The following is a 21,725-nucleotide window of genomic DNA, read 5'->3' on the forward strand; positions in this document are numbered from 1 at the left end:
AGATAAATGCTTATTTTTGAATAGAGAAAGGGGAAAATGGAGCAACCTTGTATGTCTCCAATATTATACAATAGTCTTTCCACACATTATGTATTGAGGAAATAATGCTAGAAATAGCAAAGATAAACTTATGGAAAAAAATTAGTCCAAACCTACCTAATAGAACGCTGGAAAGAATGTGTTCCAAGAAATTCACATATAAAAAGACATACACAATTACAGGAAACCTCATATATTTGTGGTTGAGCTAAGATACTAAATTTTAAAAAAAGTTGTTTAGCATGTTATGCATTATACCAAATGCACCTATTGGAAGATAATGTAAAATGTACAGCTTAAAGAATTTCATTAATATAGCTTTGAAAAATAGTTCTAATAAAATAGGTTATTAATATTTTTAATATATCATGTTTATTCACTAGTAACTTATACTCCTTATTCTTTCAAAAGTAGAAACAGTTTATAGAGATACGGAAATTGAAACTGGGATTGGGAAAAGATACAAATGGAAAAACAAGGTAAGTGCATGCCAATTATATATCACTCAAATATATGCAATAAGGATCTGCAGGCTTTGTTAACAGAAAGCTGAATATTTGACTCTGAGCTTTCATTAATAGCTAACACAAAGAAAAAATATAATTTCATAAAATTTAAAATACTATCACATATTCTTTTAAGAATTGATATCTCATTTCTTTAAAAAAATGTTATAATTCCAGACATATAATTAACATTTTTCTGGAAAAGTTAGCAGTAGCTAAAACAGAAATAGCTATTGCAAATAAACACAGAAATTTTCTGAAGCTCAACGGTTAATAGTCACTGTGAACAGAAGAAATGGGATTAGTGAGACCAACTTTTTTCCATCCTTGTTCCCCTTCTAATAGTGTGTAGGTCTTGGGAGAGACTACCTTACTTATTTTGAAATTACCAAGTAGATATGTAGAAAGATATATTTTTGGATTCCAGGACACAGGTTATATACACCACTATTTCTGGGCTAAATATCACAATTAAAAACTAAAAATAACCCAGCAACAACAACAAAAAACATACAATGAGCATGTTCTAACTTTATGTATTTGTAACAATCTTCAAACTTAATTAAAAAACAAAGTGGTACAAAAATCCTATTTCTTAAGGATATTTATCAGTGAATATCCATTCTAAACTATTACATTTAAATTTATTCCTGTCAAATATGAAAGATATTTTAGAAGTAGTAAACTGATACCTAAACCCATTTAAATGCTCTCTATATATCACTAATTGAATACATTTCCTGACTTAAGTGATTCGGAATATTAATATGTGCTTCCGCATACATAAAAATAATGTCAGCTAGCCTGTAGTCATTTCTCTCATCTACTATCAACTTGAATATTAAAATGAAAATTAATTTCACTTAATATTTCTTTCTTCTCAAAAGGCTGCCAAACTATTAGCAGATTTAAATAAAATGAAGAAATATGAGTTTAAAATTTTGAATTATTGAGGACTAGAATGGAAACAAAATAAAACCGATATTACATATTTGTTCCTGTTCAATAATTCCAGGCTATATGTAAATTCCCTTCTCATGTGAACAAATTTAGTAAGAGTTTTTTTTTAGGAAGCTACACTAGAGTTCTACATTCTATAGAAAAAAAAATTGGGTTTTAGCAAATTATTTAACACAATTATAAACACACAAGTTTCTGTTCTATTCAAAGGCTTGGTTTATTTAAAACCCACTTGTTGATAAGTAAAAACAAAATAAACAATGACACCTCACCAACTATTTATACCTTTTTTAACTGTTTCTCAAATTTTACTCTGAAATAATTACCATAACCTATCAAGATTAGGCTGTGGTGACTTATGTTAAGGAAGGTGTACATGCATGTGCAGAAGCATATAATAATGGATAAGTAATTAATAATTTCTCATCACCAATTCTGAAGTCCAGTCATGTGCTGAAAATAATGTCAGCATGTCAGGTGTCCCATTTCAGGTAGCCATAGAAAAGCTAAGAGAGGAGAAGAAATGCTATACAGAAATAAGTAAATCAACCAGTCAATCAATCTTCAATCTCTTCTAGATTTCTCTACCAAGCTGCAGGTCTGCAGCTCCAGCTGTACAACAAGTATTTTCACCTTGACTTTCCATCAGCTCTTCAACTCATCCAAAAGTAGATAAAAGCAGAATCTTATAACTATGTTTCTCTTCCCAAACCAATTCTTTCACTAAAGCCTTAAATGGTAGCACCACTCCCTCAATTAGGTTTGACATTTTTGGAGTCAAATTTGACTGCTTCCTTGCCACACTGAATCAGTTGCAAAACTGTATAATTCCTGACTTCTTATAACTAGTCCTTCCTCATCTCCATTGCCTAATTAAAGCCTTCATTACCTTTCTAGTATTTATCCAATTCAAGATCTCCTATCTGTTGTCTTTAAATGTTTTATGCACCAATCAAATTTAACCATCCTTCTCACATAAGTCCTGTACTTTCATAGTGGTTCACAGTATTTCCTCTAACTAGAATACTGCCTTTCCTTCAGTTCTTTAACCCTTCAGACCAAATCCTACCCATCTTCTAGGTTCCAACTCAAAAGGCCACCTCCTAATGAAACCTTGACCAACCCTTCCGGTTGTATTTGAGAGGCATAAAATACATGAATCTTAAATGGTAGTTATTACTTTCAATCAGGTGATGATGTTTTTTACTGATCTGATCTTTTCACATATTAAGACCCAGCTCATTGGCTACTCTATTTGGGACCACCACTTAATTGCCTATAATATAGGAGTCTTTCCTAATTGAGGTTTGCTAGCCTACCATTCCTTAAGCAAATATTCAACTCTGAGGTTTTCTGATAATCATGGCCAACAATGACAGAAAGTAAAAGGGCTTGATTCTAATGTTTTTCTTACCTCTTTTCCATTTAGAACTAAGTACAGGAAATAAAACTCCACAGAGTAGGGATTTTAAAAGTAATTGGCTCTACACCTTGCTCTAAGTTAACATTCCTGATGAACAGCCAAGAAGACAGCTTTATTATTTCTAGTGATGGCAAGATTATTTTCCAGGGGGCCCAACCAATTTCAGACAGTAAGCTCAAGCCTGCCTGTTGAAACACCCACCTGGCTGTTCAGATAGAGTATAAAATAGATTGTCTAGTTAGGTAGGTATTTAGCATAACTACCCTATATAAATGGAGCACAATAAGTCTGTTGTCACCTTTTCCTGTCTATTCTAGTTATAGAAATACTGCCTAAAATTTCATTATCTTTTGTGGTAGGCCTGTCACTTGCTAACCAAAACTATAAATGCAGTCAACTAATATACCAAGGTATTTTTACTCTACCTACTCAACCCTCCTAAATTTACATACATGTTCTTTCAATTTCTATACATGCTTCAGATTATTAAATCTACAAATGCTGTCATCCAGTAGTAGCTATGACTTTCTGCTTTAATGTCATCTGAACATTTTATAAGCATGTTCTTAGGTTTTCATCTAAATCAGAGATCCAGTACTAAAAGGTGATAGGTCATTAAAAACTTGTCCTCTAATTTTTAGTTTCTTTGATTATCCTATACTTGATATTCTTAACTGGAATAGGTAAAAATGTAATCAGAGAATAAATTATGTCAATACTACATACAAATAACTAGGAAATATATTTGGGGAGGCTCTAAAACAGTTCAGGTTCATATCCACAAGGGTCTTAACAACATAATCATTAGAAGAGGGCATTAAACCACTAACCACCTCAAGAAAGTAAGCCGCTACTTGTGATTCATTAAAATTGTGTAGCTCAGATCTACAATTATGCTTAATTATAATGGATGTCTCAAACATAATACGGGTCAAAGATGACATAAACAGAATTCACAGTGTATGATTCCACTATTATAAGTTGGAGGATAGAAAGTGATGGGAAGCGGTCATAGAGAAGCTTATGATATTCTGTACCTTGATCTGGGTGCTGGGTACAAAGGTGTGTTAAGTGTGAGCTGTACATACATGAATGGTGTACTTTGCTGATATAAATTATACTCTCATAAAAAAGATTTTTCAAAAGTCCTATCACTAAGCATTCAAAAACTAGCCAAGTTCTGACACCTAACTTTGGGGTGTCAAAAGTTAACAAGTGGGTGTTATGATGAATCAAAGCTTCTTGGAGGATGAGTAAAATAAAACAGTCTCATACAAGCATCAGCTTAATTCTTATTTATTCCTAATTTCAAAAATAAAATCCCATAGGGAAAAATGACAGAAAATACTGGAAGCCTTTTCTAACACAAAATACTTTAGTTTGTTTTAAAAAAGAATTTTTAAAATCTAATCATTCAAAAACTAGCTATAAATAAGTAATTATTGGGTAAAATTTAAGCAAAATCATCAAGTATCTAGTAAAAGACATACCATAAACTTAGATGTTATGAGTTCATAACCCATGTACACTACTTTCCTTATTTATTTCTCTTAAAATATTGGTGCTATCAAGAACAAGCAGACTCATGGGGATGGTACACCTAGCAACTGTTACTCTCATTTGTTGACTGCATTTATGCATTTTCTTCATTAAGGCAGAAATACTGCAAGTTGTTTATCAATTAGGTTAAATCCTCACAAGCTACCTGATTTCCTTGTTTAGTCTACCTGAGCTCAATTTCTTCCCTCTAGTACTCTTTTACCTCACTGACCTAATGATATTTATAAGACAGTGAAATTGTTTGCTATAAATTCTTATTCTGAACTTTTGCAGACAAAGGAATCACAAGGAGTGCCTGCTCCCCAGTGGCCAACAAGGTAAATTTCTAAACTAATTCTATCGATTTTTCAAAGCAATGCCAATAATTAAATAAGGAAAGCTGTACTATAAAACAGAAAAACAGGAAGTCAAATTTTAAAGCTACTATGGTGAAATGCTTATAGTCTATGATATCACTAACAATGTATTTCTTCCTGGTAAAGATAATCTTTAGAAAGCTAACCATGGAGGTTAACCATGGACTAATAAATAGTCCATGAAGTTCCAGATGAAAACATCTGGAGTTCCTAAGAAAGGCTTTTATTATTTTTGAGATATCAATATCTATTGTCCTTATACTTGGTGATGGTTTCATCTCATTGATTCCCTGAGGACTCTGCAAATGACAAATGGGGGAGCCAGAAAACTATGATGGCACCTACAAGAAAAAGGAAAGAAAAGAGAATATCTAAATACAGGCAGAAGCAGACTGATTAATGAAAAGCTTCTCAATTTGGTAATTCTAATTTAAATAAGGAAGAAAACAGAGGGGCAATGTGAGAACTCGGTCCATGTGAGAAAGGTTTATTAGTTACCTATATTTTAATTAAAAGATACTTTGTGAAAAGAATTCTAGAAAAAGATTCCAATCTTTCAATTAAGGCAAAATGAGGGATCTTAAGATTTCTAGGACAGGTTTAATGAAAATTGGCATAGGACTTAAAAGCTGCCCCTCCTGAAAACAATTTCCAAGACTTCTTAAATAGGAGCCTGAAATAGGCAGATTTATACCTCAAAGCAAGTAGATGATGTAAGGGATTTACAGTCCTTTAACCTCATGAATGGTTCTATTTAATAGAATCATCACAGCAAAATACTTACTTGCCAAATTACTTGTAAAATTTAAAAAAAATTCTAAATTTATAATAGTGAAAAACAAACATGGTAATTTGGTGAGATCTAACAAAAACAAGGTAAGGAGAAGTTAGATATTTTTTTAAAGCTTACCACACACAAATCTTCAACTCCTGCCTGAAATGGAAAAAAAAAAAAAAAAAAAAAGTAGTCCCACAATACTTTTTTAGCTAATTAAAAAGTCTAGATATCTGTCAAGTGAAGTTGTAGACAGCTGGAGCTAAAAAAGCTAGTCACTATTACTGTTCTAAATTAAAAATTTAATAAGCTGGTTAAAAAGTTACATGGAAGCCACTAGTCAGTTTCTGCCAGGTTGGGCTTATCACCTTGGTACCACCAGGCCAACTTATAGTAAAGAATGGCTGATCTAGAATTATGAATTCTGATTATATTTTAGTTTTAACATACTATAGACAAGTATCCATTAACTTCTTTGGCTCTGGACAACAGGCTCCAAGGAGAAGAGAATATATTTTCAACCCATGAGAAACTACAGATACAGCAACTTGCCTCATTTCTGATACCTTAAATGTTTCTGGTATCTAAAAAATAAAACAGATAAGGAGTATTTAGCTGTAAAAACAAATGAGAAGCAAGCCATTTCTATGGCTGTTTTATAATGAAACAAAAGAAATCTTTTAGTATTAAATCCAAATGATAAAAAAACTAAGGCTCAAACCTTTCTACACTGATTTGATGAAAACAATATATATCATTCACATTGATGTCACAATGTGACACAAAAGTTCACAGCTCACAAAAAGTTAGCTATTTGAAATAAATTACCATATATCTGAAAACTATTCTTATATTTCTATATAGAGTGTTATTTTTTCTTCTTTTCTAAGGGAAAGCATAAAGTATACCCCAAAGTACTCACCCTGGCTACATTTGGCAAGCCATTTGGATGATTAAACCATCATGCTTATTTCATGTCACAATTTACCTTTATGTCTTAATTTACTGCTAGAGCTGAATAATTTATTTATTAATATGAGCAAAAAAAATTAAAACTGAATTTATAAACATGGTACTATAAATTTTAAAACTTCTGCAAGTAACTATTTAAAAACATTTTTAGTAAGAAACACATCACCAAAAAGAAAGTTTGTTAGAAAATTTCTTTAGAGTGACACACATAGCAAATCAAGCCAAAGAATTAAAAGACTGTTACCATTTCTAGGCAATGCAGACCACGTCTTAACATGACATGTTAAGCATGACATGCACTTAGCAATACTCTTTTCTAATGAAAGAGATGGAGTTGAGTCCACAAGTGTTATCCAAACTATGCCAGAGGACAAAAACACGTTGCCAGGCAGAATTAAAAGAATTTTACAAAGCTTTGTGAGAATTTTAAAAACATCATTTGCGCTCAACTTCTATTAATTAGACACAGAATAATGGAGTGCTAATAAATATTCAGCAAAATAACAGAGCATATACTAGTAAAATGTGTATTAAGCAGAAAGATAAACCAAAGTTTCTCTTACATAAATGAACTCAAAATTTCATTCAGTATTTTTAAAAGTTAAAAATAAACTTTACACATTTCTGTGAGAAGACAAACTGTTTTAGGGGTTTACATAACTGTAATGCAGATCTAGTTAATTCTAGCCAACAAGCTTAATGGTAAAGTTTCTCACCAAGAGTTAAACGATGACTGCTACTTTAATTCCTTGGTATTGTCCCTCCTCGAACTTCTTAATATAAAATAACATTTTGCTTTGAGTCACTAAGGCTCTTACAGAGAAATAAAAATAGCACAAAATTTAAATAACTGTAGGTAGTTTATTTTATAGTATTTTTTACATTAAAATACACAAGGGTAAGTAAATGTTTCATATAATGAAATCCAATAGAATATGTAAATCCTTCCAAAAATAAATATAATTAAAAGTTCAGTAAGAAGAAATGTTTTATATACTCTAAAATACAGACTGCCCTTTTGGTTTATTTTGCTGCTTTGTCCCATGCTAGATTCATAATCCCTTCCCCACCAATAACAAAGATCAGTTTTAGTGATGAGAAACCAGTACAGTGCAAAGCAATTCATGCATACACCTTTGCATGTATGCATTCCATATGTAAGTATTCATACCTATCCCAGAGGTTCTTTGATTCCTGAAACGTGTTCAAATGGAACGCTTGGTAGAAAGCAGTTGAAGGATTCCTGTGAGATCCAAGAATCAAATGGAAACGAGGTTGAGAAAATACAGTAAAATCACTACTTTTCCCAAAGAGATGAAAGATTTTAGATTTCTAATACAGTGTAAGTGCTTCAATAGAGAGAAAAAGGCGCAATAAAGTTGCTTGAAAGCATTGTGAAAGTAATTAAAACTGGACAAAATCCAGCAGACCCTGACAATTTAGGATCATATTTCTAAAAGAAAAGGGTAACAGAAATAAAATCAAATGTTAACTAGTATTCAATTGTGTTTGTGGATATACACTCATACACATGCAAGTGTGTCTAGTTCATTGCCTAATGAACACTACTCTGTATCAGATGCCTTCATAAATCCCTATTTGTTTAGCAGTTCAATAAAGCTGTTCTAAGGTACATGTAAAATAAGCTGAGATGTACCTTCATAATACAAAAATCTTTCATTGGATCTATTGGATAGGGTTTGATGATGAACGAGTCCTTTCCTAGGCTGGACTTTACTAAATTTCCACCTTCAAAACCATTTATTTATGTGTGGTTTCTCTGGGTTAGGGCAAAAAATGGTGCTGTAATTGTATGGCAGCTTTCTAATTTCTAGAATCAGTAGTGTGCCCCTTTAAGGGGTAATAGCTTATGTACCTAATTACCTTCCATTTCTACTAGTCCCTGGTGACACTTTCCCTAGGGCTATAACCATAGAATCTTAACTGATGAGCTCATCTGGGCAAGCTCCCAGGAAGCATGATTCATTTCACATCTCGGGAGTGGCTTCTCAGGGGACTAAACTTTTGACAAACCTGCTCTCTAACAGTTCCTCCTCTAGCTCAGCATATTTCCAAAGTTTCTCCCACCCCCAACCTGTATGTTAGAGAACTAACAAAAACTTGAAACACCATTTCTCAAATTCTTGATCCATGCTGTAGCAGAATAACACAGCAAGCTAAGAATATATGTGCTTATTATATACCAGACACTACTCTAAGTGTTTTATACTCATTAACTCAATTCTACAACAGCCCCAAGAGATAGGTGCTATTACTATTCCCATCACACAGACAATGAAACTGGGTCAGATAGAAGCCTTACATTATAGAGTTAGTAGGTTGCAATCTGGTCCCAAAGTTCATGCTCTTAAACTACAATGCTAAACATATAGCAGAGTTAAAATTTAACCTCTCTAGGCTGTCACTTTATCAGTTAAATAATGATATTACTATCTACCCTTGCAGGGTGGTTCAAGAACTGAGACTATATGTTAAGTTCCTGGCACAGAATCAATGTTCAAAAATGTTCAATGTAAATAGCAGCTATTATTTTATCATCAAAATGAGGTTCAGATACAATATGACAATTCTGAGACCCTAACAAGTACCTTAAGAGAATCTCTGCAGTATTATTAGTACAATAAGAAAACTATTTCCAAGCTTCAATGGAATAGCAATCAAGTATGAATGATCATCAAACAAGTAATAGAATTGTATGGTTTCAAATATAAAATTAAGACCCACGGTGTTATCTACTGAATTTTTAAAACACATTTGTAAGAGGCATTTTTAACTTTAACCAGTAGGGCATCTCTTAGATGATCCAAAACTAGATGCCAGAGTGTCACCAAAGGTTTGATTAATAAGGAGTCTACAGTATGTGTACTTTTCTTTGCTTGTCCTACTTCAACTCCTTTCTATTCTTTTAACCCTTTATTTTTTTCTTGACTGGGTTTAAGGCAATCAAAAGCAATGATTAGACCTACTAATATTAGGAAAGGATTAAGAGGCTGCTAACTGCTGTTTATTTAACAGCTTGTATCCTCTCAAGATATATTTGTTAGGTCTCTTTTTTTTACTGTACTTAGAATAGGTCTGCCAAATTAAATGAAAGGCAACTGAACCAATTGAAAACTGAACCTGGCTTTTTTACAAGGCTTACCCAGGACCATATGGGAACAAGTATGCTATTCACATAGGTCTGTTTGGAGACCATGGGTTTAAAATAAACAGAATGACTTGAAAAGCGAGGTAGTAAATACAAGACAGTAACAAAGAGTAAACTTGGAAGTTATTCTGCAAGTCTGAAATTTAAGATTCATTAAGTAGTATTTATAATATATTTATAAGGATGGCATTCTTTAAAAGAAGAACTTCAGATCCTGACTTTAGAAAAACATACATACATATTTAATTTGAATCAAATTTGTATGCCAAATAAATCTGTTTTAAAGGAAGTCATATGATTTAAGTTACAAAATTCCAGTATTTTTACAGCATAGACTATTAATGAAATGTTCTCATAAGTCAAATGTAGAAGTGAAAAAAGATCTTATTTGCAGTTAGTCGTTTTTCTTGGGGTGAGAAAGGAACCTGTGAAATAAAATACTATAAATGGACCTAAATGTCAGAACAAATACACTTAGGTTGCAAAAGTTTGCAGTTAACAATCAGTTTCTACATATATTAAAAATGAAGAAACTATATGGAATTACATAATCTATGCACTAGAGAAAATTTTAAACAGTGCATATTGCAAGGATAAAGACAGTTGTATAAAATATAAAATCTCTGGTTTCTTTAATACTTCAGCTAACCTGTTATAAATAAATTAAAGGATTTTTAGCAAATTGTAACAGTAATTAGTCTCAAAACACTGATTAACAGGCACAGATTAAAGGAGTCAAGTTTGTGAAACCTAGCTGATCCAGAACTTCAAAAGAGCCACTTGTGAATACTGACCAGCATGACTATTTTTCAAAACCAATGAACAAAGTATATTCTTTTCTCCCTGACTTTATGTACTACATAGTCTTTCATGCTTGTTTCCAAGTACATGAAAGCAATATATCATAAAGTTGATGCAAATGTGACATATGTCTATCTTTGCAGGGTAACTATAACAGAGAGAAAAAACATGTATACTGTACATCAAAACTAAGCTACAAAAGTCAAAGTTTTAAGGTTAAGGTACATACATGAGCCCTGAAATATGCAAATTTCTTCTTCTCTTTCAAACCTCAACTTTAGAGATCTCAAAATAAAACCAGGGAAATACAATAAGCAGAAAACAACAAGGGACATCTCCAACATTATCATCTAGGAATTTAAAATGATTAAAAATATCCTTCAAGTAAAGGGTTACAATACAAACAGATCGTGGCTACAGGTTTCCCTTCCTCCTATTTTACAGTCAGCAAAGTAATAAAATAAACTCTGGCAATCTCCAAGATCACTGGCTTTGGGAGCAGAATGCCTGAGTCTGAATCTATGCTTTGTCACTTAATAGCTATGTGAGTCGAGTCCTCAGAGCCTCAGTTTCTTTCATTTATAAAGAGGGGACAAAAACACTTCCTTAGAGTTGCTTAAAAGATAAATCAGGTTATGTATGCATAGGGCTTAACACAAGCTTGATTTGTGTTTAATGTAGGGTTAGTTACAGTTTTTAAAGTTCTGCTGTACCAAAAATCAATCTTTGGTAGAATATCTTAACATGCACCAAAATATTTAATCATTTTAAGGTAATATTGAGGCAAACAAGCTATTTAAAGCAAACAGAATACTTAAGCTACAGTTAGGTATACCAAGCTATTTAGTACTTTTTATTGGATGGGAATCCTGAGTTCTGGGAGCCAGAGTTCCCCCAGGATTTCCTTATACAAAATTTTATCACAAGATTTTAATTACAAGTAGAATATTCATTGAAAAGTATACTATAATGGTTCCAAGATATGTACTACTTTAATAATAAAGCTTCAAAAAACGCCTTTAATAGCAACCATACACTAATGATAAAAATCTCAGTTCCTTACCATGACATTTAAGCCCTTTGCTCTGGTTCCTGTCAAATTAATCACATCATTTCCCAAACGTGACATATTTTCACTCTTCCACTGTTATACAAACTGCCTTCTCCCTCTACTTGGAAAATCATCCCCTTCTTTTATCAGTGACTTAATATGAATGACCCTTTTAAGACAGTTCAAGAGTTAGCTTCAGAAGAATGCATAATAAAGGGTTGCATCTAAGGATGCAAACTGGGTGACTTGGAGGAAAGAGGTGTCAGAGGTGCTTTCAATTTATACTCTTGTACATTCAAAAATTTTTTAACTTTATAAATGTATTACCTATGCAGAGAATAAATTAACTTGAAGGGAAGGACCAGTTTGACATATGGATATCCTGAACTGTTCCCATTAGCGCCTTATATTTACAAATTATTTTCATACAGCCCGAGATCTTTAAGGATAGTCCTATTTCTGTATCCCAATACTTACTACTCAGTACAAAGATAGTTGAATGACTGACATGCTGGGGCTTTAAATGTTTTCTTGCGTAAGAAAACATTTAAAGCCCCAGCATGTCAGTCATTCAACCTACTTACCAAGTATTTGTAAACTTCATTTGGGGGCACACAATAGTTTGGTGGTAAGAAAAGGGTACGGCAACAGAAAGGCTTGAGTTGGCAGCTCTCTTACAAAACATGTCTAAATGTACGAACTAATATATAGGGAACTTTGAAATCTTATGAAGTCTCAAATTCTAATGTTACCAATGAGGAAAACTGAAAGAAGTTAAATGACTTGACCAAAAAAACCAATTAAGTGGTACAAGAGCCAGGATCAGAACATTAATTTGTTTACTTCTTACTACATCAAGACTTCCCAGCCTACAACAATGTCTTCTTTTCTGATTATATCCATACCATGCAATTACACTTTCAGATCAAAACTGAAGACTCATGGTACGATTTGTAGCTTGTCAAGGGGTGACATAGGAGAGCAGTTTGGACACTGAAATACTGAGGCTTCTATGATATATGCTTGCCATACATACTGCCTTATGTTGTGTATGGATTGTTCACAAGTTATTTGCATAACTCATTTAATTCTCTCAAAGGGAGGTATTATCCCCATTTTTCATATAGGAAAATAAGAGGCTTAGAGGGCTGAATAAATAGCTCAAGGACAAATACCTCAAATATGCAGCAAAGTTGGATTTGGTCCCAGGCATGTCTGACTTCACTGTCGGTAATGATCAGTCATATAATATGCTAATGCATAATTAAACATACCATTGATTTTCTTTAAACAACAGCTTCTATCTCTTTTTTTGTTTCTGTTTTCAAAGGCTAGGTAGGCCATATATTAAGCAAGAATTTGTTTTGGTTTAACTTACAAAACCATTTAGTAAAAGTGAATTCTAATTCTACTTTAGACACTAGTTTGCTTTAAATTTTGCTTTGGGTATCCTTCATTTAATTTACCTGTGTAAAAGCGAAGAGGGGTAGTCTAAACATTAAAAATAACACTTAAAATACACCAGCAGTATTTACAATAGTCAACACATTAATCAGTTCTCTTCTATACATCAATAATCTTCAGCCAAATTTTAACAAAAGGGGGGAAAGGAGGCTTAGCACAGTTTAACATTTTGACTTCACATAGGTATCTCACCTAATCCGGTTAGTATATTTTAGCAAGACATTTACTAATAATCTGAGTACTAGGTAAACTTGTTAAAATTAATGCAATGATCTGCAGAATTTTCACATAACTATCATATGTAAATGTACAGCTTGATAAGAGTTCATTCTTTTAAACATATGTTAGCTTGGGTACAAAGAAAACTAAAGACTTATATTTGATTTTGGGCACTAAATTTGAGAGGTAAATAATCCAGAGTAGCATAGGTGAAATTTTTCACCAGATTTAGAAGTAGAAATTATGTACATACTTTTCACAGGTAAAGTAGACAATCAATATATCTTAATATTACCAGTCAAATTTGAAGTATATACATTAAAATATATCATGGAAGGCAGGTATTGGTGCAAACTGGATACTATTATTCCTAAATCTTTATGGAAGAGTCCCAATTTTTGTCTTAATAATTAAGATAAGGAATATAACAAATACTGAGTAATTTGGTATGTTCAAGAATTGAAACACCTAAATTATAACCAATAATTATTCAGGTATGCATATTCTTTGTGGACGCAATAATTCATATTATACCATATAAAGGGCAGCCTCAAATCACAAGTCCACTGGTTGAGTATTAAAAAAAAAAGTAAATGATTTATTCTAAATTTTGTTAAATATACTCCTTTATTGCCATCGATTATAAAGCTTATTAAAATCTGTTCTTTCCATTAATAAGAAATTACTAAGGGAACATCATCATTCAGGGTACATTTAACCAGACCTGTTTATGTGAAGCCTCTCTTCCTCATTCTCAAGTGTTTAAAGAGTAATGTATTTCAGAAATAAACAGTATTTGTTCGGAAAAGGAAATACATACTGGTTAAACGATCACTAGAAGCAGGAATTAGACCATGGTTCCTCATTAGTAACAGGTGTTTCTATTCCTTTTGAGACTGTATTTCATGTCATTTTACTATATTTTCTGTGTCTTGGTTATCTACCACCACTTTTCCCCCACATTCCCCCAAATTTTGTAGGAAAGAAAAGTCTAGATCATTTTATATTCCCCTATCAACCATTCTTTAGGAAATAATTTCATTGTAGTTTCTTAACCATCTGATTGGTGGGGCTGCTCTTTTTACTGGAGGACACTAGAGAGCATAACTGCTTCCAATGTCTTTTGGTGCAGAGAAAGACTAACTCTCACTTTAAATTAACAAGTATCAGATCCATAAATCCAGTATGATGTTTTACTATTTACAAATCAGTGCTATCAAAACAGATTGGTATTACATTTATTGTCAGGAATTAGAAAACATATATACCCCACTAACAGTACTATAAAAAATTACTTCTCATAAAGGTGATTAAGTTCAAGATACTCTGCTTACAAGTAAAAAAGTACTCTTCCCTACAAGTAAAAACCAGGGGTAACTAAAATATTTACTTGGAGTATATATTATCCTCACATATACAAGCACAATTGCTTTCTAAAAAGTAAATCAATGTTCAGCATATGATTTAGTTCATGGAAAATGTTAAACAATGTCAGTGTGAATAAAAAAGGCATATTCCTACTCATACAACTCTTGGTTTGGGGATTGCAGTTTTGGATCAGCCATTTTTCTGGAAATGTATGATAATTTCCTTAACTTAGTATATATTAGTTATCAATATGGTACTCTGATGAATAAATCAACATCAGTTTTTATAGTAAATAATATGTCACTCACACATGGGATTTTACACTTTGATTACAAAATCCTTGGTAAGAGTACTTAAATACTTAGATAGGCATAAGATCATATCTAGTGTGTGATTTAAACATCAACCATAAAGCTGGAAGCAAAATTACCTCCACAATATAAAGAAAAATAAGCTCCCAAGAAATATAGATTTAAGTAAGGAGCTTTTTTTTTTTAATTGACTTTAGAGAGAGAGAGAGGAGGTAAGAGAGAAAGACATCAATTTGTTGCTCCACTTTATTTATGCATTCATTGGTTGATTCTTCCATATGCCCTGACCAGAGATTGAACCCACAATCTTGGCATATAGGGAGAATGCTCCAATCAACTGAACTACCTGGCCAGAGCAAGGAGCTTTTATTTTTAAAGGCAAAATGCAGTAAGACTTTTAGAGCTCTAACTATCTAGAGTGACAGTTCTGCCTCCTGATACACATTTACATGCATGTACAGTACACATATATCTCATATAGATGTATAATTGTAGAAACCAAACTTGTATTTATAGCACATACCAGGACATACCACTAAACCATTCATAGTTTATAATACTTTATCAGTAATAATTAGCAAACTACACAAATAAAACCATGAGTAAGACATAGAAATATTTGTGTCTAAGGGATTCTTACAATCAGGTTTTCAACAGTCATTTGGTTGCAGTTGACAGTCCACAACTGTAGCTATTCATAAGAGTTCCTGGAATGTGGCCTGCAGAGTTCACATTGGTCAGCTCTCTATAGGAAATTATCTGTGCTGCATTCATTTTCAAAAAGAGACAGTAATGTTTTGCACCTCCCCCATTTACCAAAAAGGAGTCTGTTAAGTGTGGAGGTAAACAAATTTTGTAATGTTCACTGTAAAAGTGGCTATACATTTTTCTATAAGCTACATTTTCAACCATCGCTATACCCTCAGTTTAGACAAAATCAATTTGATGAATCTCAACAACTGACTATATGCCTAATGAGAAAAGCTAAAATAATACATTAACTTTATGGTACTTAATATATGACCTATGGACAATATTAAACAAAAACTTTAAGACATTTTCTTACTTTGTATATATAAGTATATGTAAGTATTACTATAAGGTCTTTTCTGATTCTTTAAAATAAATGGTCTCAAAATGAGCCAATATAGAACCTTAAATTAATGGGTAATGGGGTAATGGGTAATAGGTAATGGAACCAAATTTACAAGACAGTTTTCAGTATGTCAACCTAATGTTACTTTTCCATTTTCTTTTTCTCAACTCTTTTTTTAAAAGCAAACACTTATTTACAAATATTTTCTCAGGACTGGAAATTTGTTTCAACCTGTTCATCAATTTAAGTCATAATTACTCAAGACTTCTCACTCCAAATGTTTCATTTTACATTTGAATACTGTAAATAAAATTGTATGCAACCTATATAATATTAACCCATGTATTGAAATAAATTCAATAAAAATATTTTAAAACTGTATGCAAATTTTAATTTAATAAAATTATATTAAAATTATATCATTTTGTTAGTACTGTCCCCTCAAATATATTCAACTCAGTAATTTAAACATACACCTGGAAAAATTGTGTTATTTAATATCAAGCATACAACTTTAAAATGACCTTTTACAAAGGCTTTCCATTTATTTAAAAAAAAAAAGAAAAGAATTTCTACTTAATGGATTTATTCCTTCACCAGGTATGTTGGTCCAGTGACAAAATAGTCAAATGTGTAAGATTACATCTTGGAAACTAGCATGTTAAATTAAAAATGAAAGACTATAACAAAAATTAGAAATGCACTTTTGATAAGCAACAGAGATTTTAAAAGATTAGGTGCAGGAGGGTAGTGCCACATTTAAAGTAAGACTGCACACACATCAAAATTCCTACACTGTATTAACTATTGCAATTGATAACAACACTAATACATTAGTTCAAACATTCACATGCTCAGAAGACTGAGATTATCAACTCTTTTAATAAAGAAGGGAGAAATAAATGCATCTTTGAAGTATACCCTAAAGAATACATCCCAGAGTTTTTATTTGTCAACAGGTCTTTCTGCTTCATGTAATATCATCATATTAAAGTTAGAGGGAATGTAATTTACATAAGCTATAAACAGAGAGGTGTGAAGCGAAAAAATACAATCTTCACTCACAGGTGTGCATCAGTGTGGGGAGTGGGTTGGAAAACTAATGATCATTTCTTTAAGAAATATGGGGCACTGTACAAAACAGAGAGGTAAGCAAATGCTTGTTTACCAACCCATCAGAAAAAAATAGCTTCTAACAGCTGGAAAAGGGAAGATCACCTGTTGACTATTTCCAAAGGTGAACAATTAAACTCAAACTGCATTTTAGGTGTGTGTGCACCTATGTGTGAGAAGTGAAACATGGGAGCAAAAGAGGATTTTTCCCGAGTGGCTGGAATCAGTTTCTTTACTCAGTAGTCCCATCAATATAAAATTTCTCAATTGACTAGCTAGCTGACCTCACTTATGGACACGTGGTAGTCTCTAAGAGTTCTCAAATGGAAGAAAGACTCCCCACAAGCAAGTCACCTACAAAAAAAGATGAACTTTGAATTACAAAAAGCAGAGAAGATGAATTTCAGTGAGCATTTTTTCAAACCAACAGGTGTATACAAAATACAAGGCTAAACAGAAACAAAAAAGTTAAGAAAAGAATGTGAAGGAACCCAGAAGCATAAGAAAAAGCTTTAACAGCTCTCATTGTATTCTACATACCAATTGTTCTAGAAATCCATAAAACAGCTTTGATCTTTTAACATCTAAAATCAACCTGAGAAAACAAAAACCCCAGCAAATAAATGTCTCCCTATGAAGTACCTGAAACTTTCTCTGTAATCTTTAAATGTAATTTTAAAGCTTTGTAACAAATTAGTTTTTTGAATTTGTTATGTCACGTTTTCATGTGACATTTCCTTAAAACCATTTAGAATTATTAAACCACAAACAAACATCAACTGTTGAACTGACATGGCAAATACACCAATTTTCACTTACACCACTTAAAAAGCTTCCCTTAGGTAGAGGGAGCCAACTGCTGACATTTTACTATAAAAGTACTCTAATTTCAAGAGCTATACCTTTTACTACTGTCAAAGAGTATCTTATACCTTCTTTTCCCATAGTAAAATGACTGATGGAAGATAACAGCATCTTCAGATACTTTTGCTTTTAAAAAAAATCTTAAAAGCGTCCTCACTTTTTATTCTCTTTCATTAAAAAGCTGAATGAAGATATGATCTTCAAAGCCAGATTTGACATTTCACCATTATCTCCCCAGCCTTTTCAGATACACTGGAGGAGATAGAGATAGATACCTTATGTGTAAGGCATCTTTCTGTATAAAAGGACTTCTGGTTTCCCAGAATGAAAAACTGCTAATTGTTTCTCAAAATTCACACTGATATGTCTGTCATAACTGCTCAAGTGTGATTGACATCTAAGAAAGCAATCCTATGGGGCATAACATAACAGCTACCACCTCCAAATTGGGAGGATAAGATAAAATTAATCATTTTGGAATAAACAATGTTGCCTCCCTACCCACTTTAGTCCTTTTAAGCAACTGTGAGAAGACTAATTCTCATTGCACACTTTTCCATCAGCAATCTAAAACTAATGTTTTTCCAAGAACTGATAAATCAACTTTACTAAACACAAACTGTTATATTTAAAACTGCAAAGGGCCTCAAATTGAAAAAGAACTCTTCCAAAGTTGTATCCCAAACTAGTTTGTCCAAATATTCCTATAAAATATTTAAAATAAGATTTCCATACCTGTCTTCATCACCATCAACAGGAATAGCTATGCTGAATACAGAGGTGGCCAAATTGTTCATAGGTGTTAACTGAAGGGGGTTTGCCAGGGCATCTGCAACAGGAGGCTTCACAACAGGCTTATTTTCAGCAACGAGAGAAAGTGGTGGTTGAGGTAGGGGTTCTGATTTTCTTCTAGTATCGTCAACTTGCCCGACTAAAGGCTGGATCTGAGTCTGAAACTGGCTTAAGTCAGACTGTGGTAGACTTGGTGCACTGGGTGTACCTTGCGCTAAAGACAGCCCTTGCTGGATTATGCTGCCGCTCCTGCTGACTGGCGTATGGCTGCTCAGCTGCTGCGACTGGACCAGGGGCGCGGGTACATTTGGCATAGTAACAGAAGTGGTAGACACACTAGGCACGCTTGGAGCGGGCACAGTGGCAGGCACGTTTGAAGGTCCGGGCACCAAGGCGTGAGGGCCACCAGGCCCGGTTGACGGCGCACCGCTGCCTCCCATAAGAGGCGGAGGCGCGGACTGGGGCTGCCCGGCCCCGGTAGGAACCAGGCCCGGTTGCACCACGCCTCCTAGAGCGGCCGGGGGAACTCCAGCTGGCTGACAAGGTGCGGCCAGTCCACCTGGCGCGGGTCCCGGACCCGGAGCCACGGCTTCACTGGGCAGGGAAGAACTCATGATCTGCGCAGCCCCCAAGGAGGCATTCTGGCCAGTGCCCACCGGAAGGTTGGCCGCCGCGGCGGGGCTCGCTCCGGCTGCACCGGTGGCCGACGGCTGTGCGGGGCTCGGCGGCTGCAGGCCGGCCACGTGCTGCTGCAGGTACTCACTCGGACCGGAAGGCTGGACCGGCAGCAAATGCCCCGGCGGATTCTGAGGCTGGGGATACGCAAACTGCTGGGGTTGCTGCGTCGTAGAAGCGCTGGCAACCGGGCCAGGCTGCGGAGGCAGGGACATGGCGGGCTGCGCAAGGGTTACATTCTGTCCATTGGTTCCCTGGGTCTGGCTGGACTGCGGGGCTGCCATCACTTGCTGCGGACCGGCCACGGCTCCCGAGAACCGCGGCATCGGAGCGGACCCTGGAGCCACAGCCCCACCTACGGGCGGCGGCAATGAGGCCGGAGCGGGCAGGCTCATTTTCTCCGACGGGGGTGGCTGTGACACAGCAGTCAAGGAGCTGTCAGTTCCCGAGTCGGGCCCGTGCGCCCCCTGCATGGAGGCTACTACTACCACCACCGACCCTCCGGTGGCGCCCAGTCCGCTGTCCCGATCCGCAGTCTGGTCAAAAGTATTGCTGTGCCTAATGCAATCCCCGGACCTGGTCAGGACGCTGCTGTCGGAATCCCGCTCGTAATATTCCATACACGTCCAACGACCGCGTCTATAAGGCTCCCCGCTCCCGTGGTCCAGCTTGATTACGCGAAAACGGGAACTACAAGTGGTGGGGGGCTGCGATGGGGCTGCAGTCCCTGGCCCCGCAGCTGAACCTGTGGCTGGGGGGGCTCCAGGTGCCCCCGAGGAGGGGACTGAGGTGGCGGCCGCCGCCAGAGTATTGGCCAGCACCCCAGCCACGCTCCGGGCCGAAACGGCTCCTCCTCCGTTGGCGGGGGCTGCCACCGCGGCCGCCAACTGCCCGTCCAGGAGGAGGTTTGGGGAGACCGTTCCGGGAGTCTCCGCATCTCCAACATTGTTGAGAGTCTCTTCAGAGGAGCTACGCTCACAGACCTCCTCAGGGCCATAATCCGTGGCCCGAGACACGTCGAATATCTCAGAGGAGACATCCTCGGTGCGTGACTCGTCCGGGTCGTCCAGGCTCTCGGTGTCCTCGGTGATGCTAGTGGCCACCTGGGCTGTGGTGACACTGGTAATCTGGAAGCAGCTCTTCTTCTTGGCCGGCATCTTGGACATGGTGAGGAAGGCTGGAGGGCAGAGGGGCACTCCGGCTCCTCTGTGAACCTGCTGAACACCAGGAAGGGCAGAGCACGGGCCCCCAAAGACAAAGTCCGATTCCGCGCCGGGGTCTGAGGCCCGCCGCAGGGAGAGTCAAGGGCTGATCCGGGCGCCCGCCGCTCTGTGAGACATCCTCTTCGCCGTTTCCTTCTGTGTCGGTCTCTTCAGCTCTGCCCCCGTCTCACTCGCGCGGCGTCTGCTCCACCTCCTCCTTTTTCGCCTCCCGCAGCGGCGGCGCCTCAATTCAATCCCCTCAGTGGAGGCTAAAGAGCGATCCCAGGGGCGGTCCAGCTGCTTCCTTCTCCCGTCCCCGGGCCGCCGCGGTCAGTCCAGCTCCGAGCTCCGCGCGGTCAGCAGGCCTTGGCTGGGGGGTGGGAGTGGGAGGGCGCTGGGGGAGGAGGGGGAGGAGGCGGCGGCGTGAGGGGCGGTGCTGCCCCGCTCGGTCTCCTCTGGCTGAAGCCGGCGTCAGCTCCGGGCTCCCGGACGCTGAAAAGAAGGAGCGGCGAGTCCTGAGCCGGGGTTTTCAGATTCAGCCAACAAGCACGGGCTGGGGCTGGCTGAAGGTCTTTGGGCAGGCGGCCCTCCCTCCCCGGCACTAGCCGAAGCACTGCCCCAGGGACATGTCGACCGTCTCTGGCGGAAACCCGCTCCGGGGGAGGGAGGAGAAAGCCGGCTCGGTCCGCCCCTTACAGGGGGAGCCACCCCCGCGGGCGGCGGCGGCGGCACTCCCGGCCTCCCCTCTCAGCTCCTGAAAGAGTGAGGGGCGGCGGCCGGCTAGCCGGAGAGCGGAGGCGCTCCGGTTGTGCGTGGTAGTGGCTGTAGCTTCTTCGGCTCCTCCTCGGTATGCCCGGTCCGCAGACCCTGAAGAAACTGAAATTCAAACTGCTGAAGCGGCGGCTGCAGCTCCCTCCCTTCGGCCAAGATGGGGCTGAAATGGCCGCGCCAAGGATGCTGGGAGGAGCAGCAGTCCCGCGGCCGCCGCTGCTGTCGACTCAAATGCCGC

The 21,725-nt window shown here is 36.9% G+C and overlaps 1 protein-coding gene across 4 annotated transcripts in view; it reads right to left on the reverse strand.

Annotated features, from left to right (window-relative positions):
- Window positions 1-21,715, reverse strand: part of TSC22D2 (TSC22 domain family member 2) — a 47,940-nt gene extending 26,225 nt beyond the window's left edge. Inside the window, exons 1-2 of one of the 4 annotated variants that reach the window (XR_005083219.2) lie at window positions 18,783-21,715; window positions 7,763-7,834 (exon numbers count right to left, since the gene is read on the reverse strand). Coding sequence is in view for 2 of the 4 variants with exons in the window: in XM_037150406.2 (XP_037006301.2) it covers window positions 7,763-7,834; window positions 18,783-20,680 (1,970 nt within the window). In the remaining 2 variants the exon portion in view is untranslated. The remainder of the gene's footprint in view (window positions 1-7,762; window positions 7,835-18,782) is intronic. The other 3 variants (XM_037150406.2, XR_005083220.2, XM_037150407.2) reach the window with 3 other exon arrangements.
- Window positions 21,716-21,725: the final 10 nt, after the last annotated feature.

Source organism: Artibeus jamaicensis, unplaced genomic scaffold (genome assembly GCF_021234435.1).
Source record: "Artibeus jamaicensis isolate MK-2021 breed Jamaican fruit bat unplaced genomic scaffold, CSHL_Jam_final contig_466, whole genome shotgun sequence".
Classification (NCBI taxonomy): domain Eukaryota; kingdom Metazoa; phylum Chordata; class Mammalia; order Chiroptera; family Phyllostomidae; genus Artibeus; species Artibeus jamaicensis.